The following is a 17,410-nucleotide window of genomic DNA, read 5'->3' as shown; positions in this document are numbered from 1 at the left end:
GAGGATCCTTAAAGAGTGTGATGTGAATTGTGGAACCTTTTACTTTTCCTGCAGCAGCACGTAATTGTTTGTGAGTGCCTTTCCCAAAGCAATTGACTTTAGTTGAAGCAAGTTGAAGCTCTTGCAATTGCTGAGTTCATATTGCTGCTCGTGTCAAGGCAGCTGTTGCGGCAGTTCCTGTGTTTGCAGTGGCATAACAGAGGGGGAGTGCTCTCATGTGGATGGTGCTGCTGAGGACTTGGGGAGCAGCAGAAACCTCCTGACCCTGTGGAAATGCAATCCCAACAGCAGCCCTGGCCAGATACTCCTCTGAATGAGGCTGTGTGACATGAGTGAAGGTTTGTGATGAGGGCCAGGCATGTCTGTTGTGTTTAGCACAGTGTAGTCTGCTTCCTTCTCTTGAACACTTTGTCTGCAAAAAATGGTGAGTTTTTCTTGTCCTAATTGGCTTTGTGCCTCATTAACTGTTACTCTCTGTGCCAGCATACGTAATGAGCTCTGTTGTGCTCAACATTGTCTCTGGTGTGGTTTGATTTTCAGGATATGAGTTTATTTTCTTTCCCACCCAATGGTGGCATAGTGGGCTACAACGGGGAGGGGTCATTAAGGCTGAGTCCATAGATCTTTGTGCATCATTTGATGCTCAGATGCTACAGCTGCCAGTCCATCCCACAGGCTGCTCCTGCAGCAGGACCTTCTGCAGAGGCACTGCCTTAGGGAAGTGCTGTGGTTCCAATCTGTACTGCCTTGAAAGGAGTACATTGCTCTTGCATTGCTCTCGAGCACTGTAATTCAGAGCATTCTCTGAAAAGTGAAATGGCCAGAGCAGACACAATAACAGCTCCATCAAATATTGATAAAGTAGGATTGTTAATTAGAATAGGGGTGTAGGATTAAAATGTCCCTTGAGTTGGATTCCCCATTTGATGTGAGAGTGTGGTTTTGTGGTCAGGGAGTGGGAAGCTCAGGATAACTGGAATCTTTTCTCGTCTCTTCAATGTGTTTGCTTAATGTCCTTAGTGGTTCAGGGGATATATAATACTATTGACCAGGCTTGCTAGAATTCTGATATGCTCCTTTGGTGGCAGTGCTGGGAGTGAACTTTACAAGGATATCTCTGTTAGTGTATTTTGGTCCAGTTTGTAGCTCATAAAAAAGAAAAACCCCTCTGACCAAGCTGGTAATTTGCAGTCCTGTTGTCCTGGAGTCTTGTCCTCCCTCAAAGAGCTGTGTGTCTTTGTGAGAGGGTGAAAACACTGCCTCAGTTTCGTGGAGCATATACCACTGGACCACTTGGCCCTCAGGTACAGTGAAGGATAACATTTTGCTTTTGAAAGTGTGGGTAGTGCTGAACTAAATAGATATCAAAGCAAACAGAATGAATTGAATTTCCCAGTTACACAGCCCTGGTGTAAAAAGGAGCTTTCAATGTCTCCCACTTGAAAAAGACACCACAGGTTAGCTATGAGACTTCCTTTTAGAACAAAGCCCTGATCTGCATCACTAATAACAGCTGAGGTCATTAAAATAGAAAGAATTTCCCTTTGAATGTCTTTTGAACAGTATCTGCATTCTCTGTGTCACTGGTGTTAGGTTTTCTTTTCCCACAGTTCTGGTCCATTAGGACGGTGCACTAAGGATTTATTTTCCTCTTAACATTCTTCCTGGTTCTAATATTCTACCTAGAAGAAGTGGTTTAAACCTGTTATAATTATGCAAGTTCTGTAAATTCATTCTTCCATTCCTGTGCACAAACTGTGTGCTCTTGAGTCCCTCAGAATGTGTCTGTGCAGCAGCAGTTTAACATCCCTGTGTGCCCCAAGGCTCTTTTAGCTGGTAGAACTCTCCAATCTGAAGCATCTTCTATTTTTTTTTTTTTTTTTCTCTTCTTTCCATTCTGAGTGTTTCCCTGCTCTCTCTAGAGCCATTAGATGCTCTGACTATGCACTTCAGGAGATCAATATGCTTTTGGCATTCACAGGCATTATTATTCTGAGACTGTACGTCTGGTATGTATTCATCCTATTAACATCTGCTCAAAATTCCCAACATCCCAGCACAGCTAACAGAGAATGACCGTGTTGTCCTTGGTCAGGCTCTGTGCAATGGATGTTGACACCTGGTTTATTGCTGGACAGATTCCACTTCCCCTTCTACTTTGTTTTGACCTCATTTTACCCCTGGAAGCTCCGTTTCAGCTGGAGATGGATGACTGAACTGGGAAGCATTGTGTCCACTGCTGCTGTGGCAATTCCTCTGTGTTACTGCCCAAATAAGTTATTTAGCTTCTACATTCTAGGGGCCAGTTCTGACCTAGCAGTGAGGTTCCAGCAGCCCTCGAGGATGTGCCTGTAATGGAAGCACCATCTCTGCAAAGCAATAGAAAAAGACAAGAGTCTGCTGGGCAATTCAACAAATCACTGTCCTTATGGCTGATGTAACAGAGAATTATAAGCTTTAAAGTCATGGAAAGAGGATGAACCATGGCTTTGACTTCAGTGGTAACTCTGTGGATATTGGGTGGTGGGAATACAATGTCAGCTTTCTGATTGTAACAGATCATGGCAAGTTAGGAGGGGAGAGAAACAAGGAAATTTGAGCTAAGCGTGTATCAGTGTGGAAGTTAATAGCCAGGAATAGGATTCTCTGTTTTAAAATCCTGTCTAAATGTAACCTCTTATGAATGGGAAGAAACTGTTTCAAGGGGAAACATATGTTGACATTCCTGGCTTTCCCCCCTGCATTTTGATTGCTTTGGTTTTCTTATTGCTGCTCTCCCAAAAGTTGGTTGCTATAACAAGAGGTTTGTTCAGTTTGTAATGTGCACAAGATTACTGAGGGTTAACTCTGACTAACAAAATAAAATTAAAAATAATCATTTGCTCATTCAAGATTTCAATGTCTGTATGATTCCTCAAGTTAAAAGAGGAAATGTTATAACAGCCCAAAGAAGTTGACTTTTTACCTTCCTATGTGAAAGGAAGTTGTGAAATCTCAGCAATACTGGGTATTGAGAACTTATTCATCTCCATTGCCTGGCCTGAATCAAGGGAAATGCAGAAGCCAAGGGAACCTCTGTTTTAGCAAGCTTTACAGGAGGCAGAAACAGAATTGAAGGAATCTTTACATAGTCTCATATATTACAAGTGGCAGTGGTTTGTCATTTTCTCAGAACACACACAATCACACACACTCCCCAGATAGATTTTCGTGCTTCTTGGATTCTATTTTCTCCAGCATGCTTGCTATAGTGACCTCCTGTGAAGGGAGACTGGCAGAAATATGCAAAGTGCCCAGAGTCATGCACTAAAAAAGGGTTTAGATCAAATGGAGTTTAATTCTTCAGCCAAAGCTTTCCTTTGAAAATCACTGATGGGCCCTCATGACCCTCCAGTGGCTCACTGAAGGTGTGGGTTAGCAGAGCCAAGGAGCCACAGATTGAGTGGACACCACGGAGCAAAGCTGGGCTTCTGCTGCTCTCTGTGATTCTGGGAAGCTCAGCCATCTGTACTTTGGCTTCCCTTCTGCTCCCAGAGACAGCAAAGGAGATTTTGCTAAAGTCCTGTAATAGATGGGGACCTAAAGCTGAGTTGGAAGCAAAAAGGTTCATAATTTGCCCAGAGAATGTAGCTAGGATGGCATATGGAGTCAGTCCCAAAGCTAATGAGAGTTAAATTGTCAGGTTTGTGAGTTCTGTCTCATAAAGCAATTCAGGCATAACAAATGGTGCTGACACACTGGCCTTGGCATGGAAAACTTCTTTAAATATACAAGATGTTGCTTCTTACTGGGGTATATATAAAGTTGGCATGGATGCAGTGAAGTTTCTTGGGGATAAAATGGATAGTATTCCAATAAGCTGTCAATTATGTTTCTTTCCAGAAATTATACATATAATTGGTGAATGGCAAGGCTGGATTCACATTAAATAGTTGATTTAAAGTATTATAATTATTTTAATATTTTTCCCCATAGTCCTTGGGAGGATTCTAGATCCATCCACTTCAATATTTTGTATACAGTCTCATCAGAAGCCTTATGTGTGTCTCATCAGAGAGATGCTTTGGTGCTTATTCTTTCTCTTACTGAAACAGTTGTAAACCAGATGAAGTGGTGCTTCTTGGTGCTTTTACCAGTTCTTGGGAAGTTTCTAAATCCATCCACTTGAATATTTGTATACAACTTCATCAGAAACCTTAGGTTTTCTTGTTTTATTTTTTTTTCAAAAGCCATTGAGCAGATTTTGTTTCAGACATATTGATGAACCCCTGTGCACATTCAGCACACGGGTTAGCAGAGCAAGAGATTCAAGCATTTGTGCTGCAGATCAATATCTCCTCTGACAGAAGCCCAGCAGGAGCTCAGTTTGCCTGCTGTTTCGAGACATGAAGTAGAAAATGTGCATAAACCATGCTGGCTAAGAGGAGTGGAACAGAGCTTCCCTCAGGGCAGAGGGAAGTGCTAAAGCCCTTGTCTCTGGTCCAGTTCTTCAAGTGGAAGCATACAAAATACTCATTTGGAGACCATGAGAACAGGCTTGAATGCTGTTAACAATTACTTGAAGATCTGTATTGGTCATTCTTAGAGGTTTGTTAAGCAATCTGACAAATGGCTGGTGATGGAGACACCAGGATTCAGCATCCCAGGAAAATGGCAGTGTGTGCTGTGGTAATCCCTGCCAGACCCTCTCATCCAAGTGAGAGCAGATCCAGCAACTCTTGCACACCCACTTTAGGTAGGGCCCTTGTTCTGGGGCCTTTGTGAAGTAGAAACAATTGATTCACATGGGAGCTTCAATCTGTGAAGTAATAATGCTAAAACTGGTGTGAAACTGTACTTTCAGTAGTTTTCTATTATTTCTAGTATTTCCTAGAAAGGCAGGAGTGTGTCAGCCCAGAATACTGAAAGTACTGGACAATATCCCCACCTTTGAGTCAGGAAACTGAATGTGGGACTGTTCCTTTACAGTTGTCTCTTGCCTTCATACTGACAAATCTATCTTTAGTTACCTGCATTAGATCTGGAGATAGCACAAGTTTTTAGTATTCGTTAAGGTATAAATACACAAAAGTGAGCCCCACATCTTTGGCATCTTGGAGAACATTAATCATTCCTCAACATTTGGCACATTTGTGATCTGCACCTATTTTAGTTCCTGCCCTACTGTGGTGACGATGTCCAGTTTTCCCAGAGGCCTCCCTACGGAGCAGACTGTGCGTGAGGTCTGTGAGGGAAAGCAGTGCAGAAGAAGAGTGCAGCTGGAAGGAAAATGAGGCAGAGCTTGCTGATTTTATGCAGAACCCAAAGGTGTCATTTCTGTGGCCAAGATAGATGTCAGACAGGACTTTGAGGCTATACTCATCATCACTTGGTGCAGCAGAGTGTGTTTTCTAGGTCCAAAATTCCCCGTTTTCCCAGTCCCCTGTTTGGCCTTCCCGGAATAGAAGCTTCAGCAGGAGGAGGTTCCTTCAGCCGGGCTGTTCTCCCTCCCTCTGGCTCCGAGTGTCGGTCCCTTTGGTTTTCCCCTGAAGCCCAGCCTGGCTCCAGGGCTCTGGCAGTGAGGAGCTCTGCAGCAAACGCTGCTGATCTGACCTCTGCAGGCTGCTTTGGGGCTGGGAGCACAGACCTGCCCTCAGCGGCCCCGCTGGAAAGCGGCAATTTCCAAACGTGTTGGATCGTTTGTGACAAAAACAGCAGCAAAAAGGCCTCTCAGTAGTCACCATGCCTTCAAAACACCCTCAGATCCTGGCAATGTATTGGGCACATCTTTCCTGCTGTAACATTTTACTGCAGAAAATCTTGCCTGAGACCCTTTTTATACCATTTTGCCTGCCTCCTGTTAGGTGATCAACATTCTCATCTTCCATCTGCCGGAGAGGCCCCTTGGAAGGGATTCACCTCCACCAGGCAGCTGTAAGCAGGGAAGAGGATCAAAGAACATGAAGCTGACCTGCAGCAGGGTCTCACATAGATCAAAGGGTACATCCATGGTCAGAGCCTTCCTCCTGTGACTTCCTCGAGAGACAACTTGGCAGGAGTGTGGCCCTGTCTTCACCACAGCCCCATCTGTGGGTGTTTGAATGGTTTATCTGTTGGAGAGGAAGACATGGGTGCTGTGCACATGCTGGATATCTGTGTTATGATCCTTACAATAAGCTCTTTTTTGGGATGAGGCGTGTCATGATGATCTCTGAACAAGCAGCCAATGCTGCAAGCAGAGGAAGTGATTTCAGACCTCAGGCAAACATAATCATTCTGCTCTTTTCCTCTGGACTGCCCCCTCCTCTTCCTCAGCACTGCAGTTTTATCTGAAATTGATGATCATGCTCCAGGAAAGCGAGGCTACGCCAGGGCTCTGCTCGCCAGTGTCCAGACAAGAACCCTCCTGCTCTGCCTTGTCAGCCCCCTTTTTCCACTGACCAATGTCACAGGCTCAGGATTCCAGCGTTTATCCGGCAGCATGATTTGCTTGCCAGCAGTTCTGATTAGCAATGATAGGAAACTAAATTTATTGTGTCTAAAAATGCAATTAAGATGTCTCAAGACTGGAAATTCTGTGTGATTTTGCCAGGTTTTAATAGCAACTTTAAGGTTTTGGGTCACAGCCCAAACTCTGCTTTGGCTGCTGTGCTGTGGGGATGTTGCAATGGGTCTTGCAGCGTCCCGGGTGCTGCTGGCACGGTCCTGCAGCAGGTCAGGATGTGTCCAGTTGCTCGGGTTCCCCAGTGCTGCTGTAACATTCATTTCTTTCCAGCTCTCATGTTTTCACACGGGAGCCTTTGGTGACTTTGGCAGTGCAGAAGGGACATCTAGTGGGCTGATAGGAGAGTGGGGACAGTGCCTGTTCAAGGCAGCAGGAGAGAGCCAATTTCCAGTTAGAGATTGGACTCTGGGGAACCCTTGAGCATTACAGCACCAAATTATATTTAAACATTTCAGTGTACAGAATTGGCCTGTGTGTCTGGAGTCTTGAAATTCCAAAAATTGAAGTTTTTAAAAATATTCCTGGCACTTTTAAGTGGTGTCAGAAAGCAGAAGAGTGTATGGAAGCAGTCAGGTTTGGTGCAGTTTTTGAGTGGAACTGGAAAGTTTTCTCTTTACTGACTCAACTTCCCAAGCCTGCAGCCACTGTTAGTATGAACTGCTTTGTGTAATGTTGTGCCTAATGACCCTTAGATGACAAAGCTGGGACAAAAATCATGACTGATGCTGTTGGCTTCCATTGCTCAATTCAGTAAAATAGGTCTGTGCCCAGTGGTTCCAGGACAGTGGGGAGGGAAGGTGAAGCTCTGTCCTCTGTGGCAGTTACAGCATGCACGTGACAGGAGAGGGGAATGGCTTTATTCGTACCACTGATATTTGCTGGCCTGCCACACATCTCCAGTATCCAATCTGCAGTATTAGGATTATTTTAAGCCCTGTGTGAGGAAAGATTGTGAAACTCATGCGAGTGTACATTGTTCTTTGAATTAAAAGCAGACTTTCACTGAGGTACTTGGGTGTATGGGTCCCTCTGAACTTTTTGCAGAAAGATGTATGGGATTGTTTTGTGACAAATATACAGAAGAGTATAGAATAAGTGGACAGGAAAGTTCTGCTGAGTACCCCAGACCTACTTTCTCATTTTTCCTCTAATCCAGCTTGCCCACTGCTGCCCCGTTTCCATGGCATGCGTTTCCGGCTTGCGAAGGTTCCTGCTTCAGGCTGAGAATAGAAGCCTTGCTGTTATGCTGTCCTTAAATCTCTCATAATGAGTGTTGCACCAAGGAAAGCAGCTGTGTCCTTTGGCTCTAGTTTTAATTCTATGTTAAAGAGCAGATTATGGTGACGTTGGACGGCAGCGATGCGGAGGTAGCACAAACCAAGACCAGTTTGGGGAAGGCTTTAGCAAGGATGACTAAGGACTTGGAGCTTATGCTTTAGATAACAAATCCACCCAATTGTGCTCCTTTGGAAATGTAGTCAAGCCTAACAAATCAGGGCCTTAACAGAGTTGCATTAGGGTCATTTAATTGGACTAAGCTGGTTAATACCCACATTGGCTTTTGTATGCCATGAGGTCCAGCACAGGAATGGTTTGCTGTTTATGCTGGCAAAATCTCATAAAATTGCAACCATGAACATTGATAAAATTAAATTATAATGTCCTCACAGGTAGAAAATGGATTAAGGTATTTTGATTATTATAAGGAAGTTGAATGTTACTGTTTTCCCTCAGTCTGGCTAGTGTGCCACAAGTCATGGCTCTGTCCAGGGTTCAGGGTGTGCCAGGCCACACAGCACAGCAGGAACAGCAGGGCTGCACAAGACCTCAGCCTCTGTGGGATGACCTCCAGTTTCTGGAGAGGGGGGGGTTTGTCATTCTCATTCTGTTTCATGAAAGCTGAGCAGGTCCAGGTCCTTCAGGTAGTCCTAGAAACCATAAATTACCATGGATTAGGTTTGTTTTCCAGGTGTTGTGAAGTGTTGCACTACTCGACTTAGAGCAGTGCCTGGCTCAGAACGGTGCTTTGTTGCCATGTTAATTGTGCAATGATTCATAGGTATTTGCTGGGGTTTGGAAAAGGTGGATTGTTGAGAGCATAATTCGCACAGGTGAGGAAGAAATATTCTGAGCAGAAAGATTCTGCACACATCAGTGTTTGGTTACGTCCCCTGACAGCAAAACCAGAGTCTAAGGAGACAGAAATGAGTTCCAGATGGTTGTGGTAACTGGAAAGAAACTAATACTGAGGCTGATCTTGAGAAAACAGACAGGACAGCAGAGATGAAAGAGGGGGCAGGGTGGTCCAGATAAGGTTGATAACACATGATATATCATCTTTGGAGCATTCCAAGGCAGGACATTGAGATGAACCGTTTGTTCCTGAACTGTAGAGTCTGGGTGGTGGAAAGGCTCTTGCTGTGGCTGTTCTGCTTCTGCACTGAAGGTAATACCCCTGCAGTAACTATCCCATTTCCATGCACAAATCCCACCAGCCTCTGCTGCCCTGCAAGGATGCTGGGATAATGCAGATTACTCTGTAAGATTGCTCCTGTTTTCTGCATCTGTAGCCTAGGTTTGTCTGCACCAATTCCTTGCTATCTTGCGTATTTCTTGTTTAAACTAGGAATTTGTCTGGCATCTTACCTGTGTTCTATTTTTAGTTGTTAGTGAAGGGTGAGGCAATGTACTTAATTCTCATTACAGTTAGTTTAATCCAATTGTGATGTGGATTTAGAGAGACTTAGTAGGTCTCAGCTGAGTATGGTCTGTCTTTTTTCAGTTACTGTCATTAAACAATGCACACTGATAACATTTTCCACTTCTAAAACTGAACCCATGTAGCCAAAGGTGGTGTGATTTGGTGCCTGTGTTTTGCACCTCTGTTGATCTCTGTAACTGTTCCTCAGTTGGGAAGAGGGTTCCTGTGTGTTTTGTGAGCTCACCTGTCCTGTGGGATCACCCACCTCATGATGAGACAGCAGTAAAGACTATTGTGGACTAACTCTGCTTTTTGGGGTTAACAGGGCGCTTTTGTCTTATTTCTCTTTGAACAAAGCAGCTTCTCTCAGGAAACCGCGTTCGATCTTGCTGTGGAGTTTGTAAATACGAGCCGATACAGCACGCTGCATCCTCCTAACAGCCTCGGTCCCGAGCCAGTTCTGAGCGCTGTCCCGGCTGTGGGGCTCCCCCAGGTGTGTTTTGTGCATTACGGAGCGGCAGAGAGACCCGGCCGGCCCCGTTCCCCGGCAGCCCCGGGCGCTGCAGCGCCCTCAGTCCGCTCCGCGCGATCCAGGCAGGCTTTGCCGGCGCTCCCGGCGAAGGGCTGCGGGCTCTGGGCTCTGGGCTCTGGGCTCTGGGCTCTGGGCTCGGGGCTCGGGCTCTGCCGCTGGGCTCTGTCCGCGGGCTCGGTGCTGCTGCGGCCCGGGGAGCGCTGCCCGAGCGCCGGCCTGGGGAGAGCCCGCCCCGCACCGTGATGTGGCCGCAGGAGGGGCTTGTTGGGCTCCAGCTCCTGTCTCTCCCCGGAGGGGTTTAGAACGGCCACTCTTACACTTGTCATGGAATTAAAGAAAACTACCTCCAAGCCGTACAATGCTGCTCTCCTGCTGCCACTTTTCCTCTTGTTTTGGGGTAAGTTTTTGTCTTCTGTGCCTGATTCTTACCCGGCTGCTATGCAGTAACTTTGCATCAAATCTGTGACCTGCTCTTATGTTGAACAAATTGGCATCTTGCAGTTAGATTTGTGGCCTGAAAACTTTTATCTGGAAGATAAATAGGCATTTTGTTCTAGACATGTTTTTCCTTCTATTTATTTCTTGTCTCTTTTCATCTTTCTCCCTTTGCACATATATGTATGCATTTATTCACAAGAACTAAAAGTAATTAAGCATTCATGTAATAAAGTATTCAGCTATTGTCTTAACCATTTTCTCCATTGGAAAGGTCTGAATATTTTGGTTGTGCCCACACAGAAGAAACACGGACCTTTATTTCCATCCTATATGCTCTAGAAACACATCTAGGCACAAGAGGATGGTACCCAGGGGAGCATAGTGCCCAGTACGTCTGGTACAAAATGTGCAGGGAGATCACAGGACAGGAGTGTCTTCACTTAGAAATTTTAAATAAAGCAGATCCATCCTCAAAATGCAAGAAGTAATGAGATAACAAAAAAGTCTGTCACACTGGTGGGGGGGTTGTTTTCTTTGGTGTTTTTTTTCCACATTGAAAACTTATTTTATAGCCAAAGAATCTACTTGAGTACACTGGGATTCTCCAAGTTCCCATGACCATATCTTTCGGTTCCATTGACACCCTTGTTTACAATATCTTATGTTCCCTGAAAAATAGGTATCTGTTTCTTCTGGAATAGGTGCCTAGAGATCTGCTGGGCCTAGACATCTGTTTTAGTCATCTAGGGATTATAAGGTCATGTCAGGAACACGTCCAGCCTTTTACTGGAAAGTATGATTGGAATTGAACTGGTCTCCTTATCCTGCCCGCGGCACTGCCAGGCCAGTTACCTGTACGTGCAAGTCAGGTTTGGTTTCCACTGAGCAAGTACAGGTATGATCCATGACGTGAAGAAATGGATGTAGAACGTGGAGGACATTGAGAAAATACAGTCACAGCCTCTTCTCTGTGTCTGTTGAACATGGCACTTGGCATTTTCTTGCATTAGTAGGTGATGTTTATGTAATTTTTGAGATTTGGAGAAAGTTTTCAGCTTTTCCTCTGACTCCCCAACAGTCTCGTTTTTTTCCTTCTGAAGCTTCCTAAGATTTCTGTTGCTCTGACTACCTCAGACCGTGAATGTGAAAATCAAAATATGTTGTGATTTTCCTTATTTTTTTTTCCCCATTCTCTTCCTTGTACCAGCTTCTTTGTCTGGTGCGTTTGCTCCAAGTGCCTGGAATTCCTCTGGCCACAGGGAAGCAGCAGGACTGTCTTTTGTATCTTGTAACCATAGCTACTGGTTTGGAGTGTGAAGCAGTTATAGTGGCTTTGTGCTGGGCAGAGGCAAGGCGGGCTGCATGGATGGATCGGCTGCCAACCGTGGCTCCGAGGGCTTGTGCTCTTTGCCCACTGCACTTGTGACTTTTCACTCCTGGAGAAAGCTCTTCTCTGGAGCACTGATTTAGTGAGAATGTGCCGTTCTTCTGAGTGCAGGTGGATGGCTCTTCTTGCTGGAGCCAGCAGAGCTCGAGGGAAGTGCTGATTTTCATAGTCTTTCCACTTACTTCCATTTTGCAAGGGCAATTCTGCCAGATTTTAACTGGAGTGAATGGTGCTATTAAGGCAGCACTTGTAGGTTTTTATGGCCATAAAGAAATGTCTTCTTGCCCTTGTAAACCATGTCACTACTTCTTTTATTTCTTATTGACTGAGTATAAATATCATTGAAGCAGAGAGTGCCGAAGCTACTTGTTCAAAATTTTTGTGGAAATTCTGAGAATGCAGTTGGCCTGCTGCAATCTTTACCCATCAGAGCATCCTGCAGGCAGATCCTCACTATCTCCAGTTGTTTAAAAGAAACCCCGGAGGGGCAACGGTGCAGCCTCTGCCCGTGACTCCCCTTTTACTGCTGCTTCCTGTGTGATGGGAACACAATAGAATAGCTCCCAGCTAATTCTTTGTCTTTAAAAGAGATTCTGGAGGGCACAAGGAGTGTCTTCTCACTTCTGTTCCCACAGCTCCAGCCATCAGCAGGCACAGGAATTCCCATACCTTTGGCCTGGAAGATGCTTTGGATGCCTGCTGAGGGAGAGCATGTGCAAGACAAACCTCCTTTGCTATCAGCTCTAATGCCAGCTCTTGAGATTAGCTCGGACATGGGGACATTTTAAGGCTTACTTCAAAATGGGGAACAAACAAAACCAATCTTTCCAGCTGTTTTGTTCATTGTCAGTATATTTAAATAAGAATTGGAAATTAAAGCCTGTGACTCACTCTGGTGAACTGAATACACAGGAAAGTCCCTGTCCCAGTGTTTGATCTGTGGAAATGGCTGAGAGATCAGAGAATATGTGAAACATGAAGGTCAGTTTGGAGGAGTGTTTATTAAAGGAAAATACTGGGGTGTCCTGAGCGCAGAAGATCAAAGGGTTAGTGTGGCAATATATTCAATGCTGTCATAAACCAGGGATTCATAGCTCCCATCTTCCTCCCATTCCTAGAAGCATGAAAATAGGAGTTACACCTTCAAATCTGCAGTAAAGCAGTGAGCAGATAATGAGCACAATCTAGCTGTCTTTTTGTTCTGTGGTAAGAATGAGTTCAGTTCCCCGAAGTGGTATTTCTGACTAATGCTGTTAATGCCTTGGGCCATGATGTTGGCACTGCTGGGCCCCATGGATTGGTGCCCACTCTTTGGCACCTTTTAGCAATTCACTGGGAAAGCTGGGGGGCAGAGAGCCAGGAATCACCATCCTCCCTCTTTGAGGGGGTAAATATTCTGCATATTTCACAAGAAGAACCTGAGCCACACTTCTCATGCATGAATGAATGCAAGTCTAAGTCTAGGCCTTTGTAAATTCTGTATAAATATTTTACACCAGTAGACCGTGTACATATATCTGGCACGCAAAACTCTGTCACACCAAAAGCCTTGTGTACTCGTGTGGAATTTGTTGGTCTCCAGTAACAAAGGGAAACAATGTCAGAAGCAGTCTGAGAAGTGATTGACACACAATATCTGGGTAAAACTGTAATCTGGCCTGTGTGCCAGGGATGTGAGGAGATGCTTTAAAGTTGGTATCCAAGGTGGTATTCGGCTGAGACACTGGGCTTGTGTGCTTAACCTACCAAAACTCTTCAAGACACATCAAAGTCATGAATAAATAGTGAGGCTCTTTTTAAAACTGACTTTTCCAAAAGACACTCTTGGCATTGCTGGGATCCCTGGAATTTTGTCAGGCCATTTATTCAGTATTGTCTTAGAAGTCCTGCCTGCTGATTGCCAAACATGCTTTTGGATTAGCTAATCTTTATTTTCAATATTTGGGGTTTTTTTGGTCATAGTGTCATGTCCTGCTTCACATAAATTATCAAATCTGATAAGCTGATAACCTGAGACAGTAACAATAATGTTTAGTTTCCATCAGCAGGTATATCTCAGAATCTTGACTCTGGGCCCCAGAGTCACCAAGTTACCCCAGCAGAGCTGGGCAGTGGGAAGCTGCTGCAGCCTAGGGGCTTAATAATTGTGATCAAACATTGGTATTTTGGAGAGTTTCCCATTCCCACATCCCCTATTCTGAGGCAAAATAGAAAAGCCTGCTGTTAAAGCAGCTCTCACAAGTGCCACTACTGTGTTAAACAAGACAGGGAATACAGGTTCTGGAATATTTTGGACTAGGTGAAATATCACTGCTAATTATTAGCATGTCATGAGCTCGTCAGCAGCCTCAGAGAGTTTCAGGCCGTGTTTTCTGGTGCTGGTATTACTCAGAGCAGATGTTTAGCTTAGGTCTGGATAGAAAGTTTTAATCTCTGTGTGTCAAGAAAGAAATGGGGTTTGTAAAGCCCTAGGATGTGTAAAGCCACCTGAAGAGGCCTTATACCCTTCTTGAGCAGGTATATGGAAGGTGCTTCCTGAAGAAGGATTTGGTTTTATCCTGCCATTCCCTTTCATATCTGTCCTTCCAAAGTGAACAGGGGTGAGGAAGAGAGAGGGTGAATATGAAAGCTCCTTTTCGAGCCTGTCCATTTCCCTTTCTGGTTGTGTGGATCCTGGGAACAGGCCAAAGTGTGTCCCCTTTCACTAATCCTTTACACTGACCAGGATAGGGAAAGATCAGCAGAGGTCAGCAGGGATTTACTAATATAAGCACATGCCTTCCTGTTGTCATGGAGACCTAACTCTCCATTCCTTTATTCAGAGTTTATTTAGTAGTTGTGTTGCTCTGAATCCCTGCTGGTGGATGGGTTCCCTTTCTACCCTTGGCCTCAGGATCATTCTCCAGTGGGAGGTGTGGTGGGATGAGCAGCAGGAGCACAGCCTGACTGGTGAGAATTGCCCCAGGCTGGGGTTTGCCCAGTCCTGATTTTGGAAATTGGATGTCCCTCAAGCTCCAATATTGTTGTGGTGCAGCTGGGACCTCTGGTGCTCTGAGAATCCTGCTGTTCTCACCTCTTGATTGTAAATCAGGTTTTTCTTCAGTTGATGCAGTGAGTAGGGCAGGTGGAAAACATCTGAAGGAAGCTTCTTTCTACTTGAGGTGGATCTGGCTTGTCCAAGCTCATACTCACCTTTTGCTAGGCCAGGAAATAACATCCTGGCTGCCTGACTCTTCTGGGAGCTGTGTCTGTGGTTATGACCATTTTGCACAAGTTGTGCACAGGTGATGGTACATTTTTGGTTTTCACCCAGTGCAGGGCATGTGCATGAACAGGTATTCAGGGATGGGGATTTGCAGTAGGTACCAGCAGGTACCACTGCCTCTGCTTGGGTTCTTTTTCTGTCCTTCAGTACAAATGAAACTGTCAGCTGAGAACCCCAATGCTGCCATTCCCTGCTGGAATTTTAAGTGATCATTTAGACACCTTTAAGGTAGTTATCAGTGCAGCACTGAGCAGCTTCCACAAGTTCAGGAAACTGACAGATTGACAACATCCATCCTCTATCATAGTTACCCAAGTCTTTGAGAAAACAAACTTGTGAAAAGCAAACCCCCAAAATAGAAGTCTGTGAGTGATGCTAAAGCAGCGTCTCCAATCACAGAAGTAATTGCCTAACTTCTCATTAATTTCTGATTTTTTGTGGTCACAAAACTTGCTGTTGGAACTTTGACAAGATCACATAGTTCATGTATAAAGTGTAAGATTATCAAAGTCAATTATTAAAACAGAGCCTGGTAATGCAGCTTGTTTGCCTTAAAGTGTTACAAAAGGTCACAAACCTCATTGTTTGGGGAAAATCTTTGTCAGCTACCTTTAAAGTGTAAAACCAGCCCTGTCCTGACAGAGCTCAATTAATGCTTTATATGGGACTCTGGTAGCCTTTGAAGTTCCTCCTAATCCACCCCTAAATGCCTGGAACTGTTCTTCAAAGGAGCTCTCCTCCAGTTTCAGTTCAGCATAGGCTTGCAGGATGTAATACACTTCTAAGGGTTTTTTTTCCCTTACAAATATCACTAATTTGTATTTTTCTTGTGAAATTTAAAGAAAAACTTCTGAATGTCATTGTTAATCCAGCAACAACTAGTTTGGTGAAAAACTATAACTCTTGTCATTCAGTGATTTGCTTGATCTGATTTTCACTGTGTTCATGAAACAGCGTAGTCTGAACCACGTTTTCATGGTTCTTATATTGTGAAGCAGGAAAAGCTAATTTACTCATTTTTCTTATTAGTGCATATTCATGTGCTATTCACATTCATATATTAATCTATTCCAAAACTGAGAACAGTAAGTGTATGCCCTAGGACTGATGGTTGAAAAGAACAAAAAATGCACTAAAAACATCAGATGTGCTCTTTGTCAAGCCAGATGTTCAGCACTGCCATGGAAGGAGTATTAGGGTTGGAATACATTCACACAGGGGCATGTTTTGTCCTCGGGAAATATTCCATATTAGTACAGTGTGCTGGATACAGGGGAGTGTGTGGTACAATTTGGGGTTGTTCCGGCTGTTAGTGTGCCTGAAGCCTCCACTGAGTCAGTCAAACACAGGGGGGATTTTCTGCCAGCTGCAGTTCACAGAATAATTTGCAGTTATTTAGATAAGTTTCATTTCTTGTGATTTACACCGCAGTGTCCTCAGCCCGCTCCATGCATGCCCTGTGAGCAGTGCTGTGTTACTTCAGGATATCTGTTCCAGAAAAGGAATGTTTTCCTCCAAAACGCTCCTGCTGAACTACATATATTGACAGTGCTATTGTTCATGGTCACAGTGAGTTTTGAGCAGATCAGAGTTCTCTCTGTTCCTTCACTGCTGTTTTTGGTAGCCAAGAAGGCCTTTGTGCTTGTTAGTGAAGCTTTGTGTTGTCTGCAGTTGAGCTGTAGGATGGACCAAACCAGAGGAGGTACAACAAGGTGTGTCTGTTGTGACACAGCTTTGGGAAAGGCGGGGAATACCAAAGGGCTTTGATGTTTAACTTTATTTGCAAAAAGCATTTTGCCTGTGTTCTTCTCATGGAAGCAGAAAGCCAAACATGAGCCTTGGCAGTGCCTCAGCCTGGCTATGCCAGCAGTGCCTGGGGATTCTGTGGAAATGGGAATTTCTTTGCAGATGGAGTGTGCTGCAGCTCCTTCCCAACACGCAGTGGACTCCGGCTCCTTTTGTGTCCCAAAGGGTGCTCCTGGCCCCTGGAAAGTGCAGGCTGGGGCCGGTTACTCATTAAGCCTACAAAGGCTCATATCTCCTGCCTAGTAAAGCTCTTTTGCGAATAGTTTCCTGGGCTTCCACTCTAATTGCCACAGAGATTCCAGGCAGATTCCGTCATCCTTGTTTTCTGCCTGACTGGGAATCTGAGAATAAAAGGGTTGATGGCAGAATAATGGGATTGCTGGACAGTGCAGGGCTCAGCAGCTCTCCCCAGCATCACATGAGAGGGGAAGGGAGGGGTAGGCCATGGAGATGCTGCTGGGAAGAGAAAGGGCTGCTTAAATCCCTGAGCACCCTCCCTCCCCCAGCAGCACGGCCTCTTAAAAGACTTAGAAACACTACAGTCTTTGGTGGGAGGAATTTGGGTTGGGGGAGGTCAGGGCAGGGGCAGGCTTTTGTAAACCAAAGTCTCCTATAAATCCCTTTCAGGCCCTGAAGTCTGTGCCTCCAGCCTCAGGTACAAAGAGACTGAGGAGCTGATGGGGCAGAGTTGATGAAGCACCACTGACACAGATCAACTACCGGGGTGGGTAAGGTGCACCAGAGCAAGGCAAACGTGACCAAACTGGGCCAGGATGGTGCTGGTACCAGTGAGAGGA

At 44.9% G+C, this 17,410-nt stretch overlaps 1 protein-coding gene across 5 annotated transcripts in view; it reads left to right on the top strand.

Moving 5' to 3' along the window:
• Window positions 1-17,410, top strand: part of CRB2 (crumbs cell polarity complex component 2) — a 56,426-nt gene that overhangs the window by 12,614 nt on the left and 26,402 nt on the right. For 2 of the 5 annotated variants that reach the window (XR_015774390.1, XM_014257979.2), the window contains exon 1: window positions 9,860-10,114. The exons of 2 other annotated variants lie outside the window; for them this stretch is intronic. Coding sequence is in view for 2 of the 3 variants with exons in the window: in XM_014257979.2 (XP_014113454.2) it covers window positions 10,042-10,114 (73 nt within the window). In the remaining variant the exon portion in view is untranslated. Of the gene's footprint in view, window positions 1-9,857; window positions 10,115-17,410 lie in introns of those variants that run through there. One more of the 5 variants, XM_088065944.1, reaches the window with a different exon arrangement.

The sequence above is a fragment of the Pseudopodoces humilis genome, chromosome 22, assembly GCF_049639895.1.
Source record: "Pseudopodoces humilis isolate 2021_Gansu_Grassland_sample_001 chromosome 22, ASM4963989v1, whole genome shotgun sequence".
Taxonomy (NCBI): Eukaryota; Metazoa; Chordata; class Aves; order Passeriformes; family Paridae; genus Pseudopodoces; species Pseudopodoces humilis.
The sequence above is the reverse complement of the archived record's forward strand: the minus strand, read 5'-3'. Positions and strand labels throughout refer to the sequence as shown.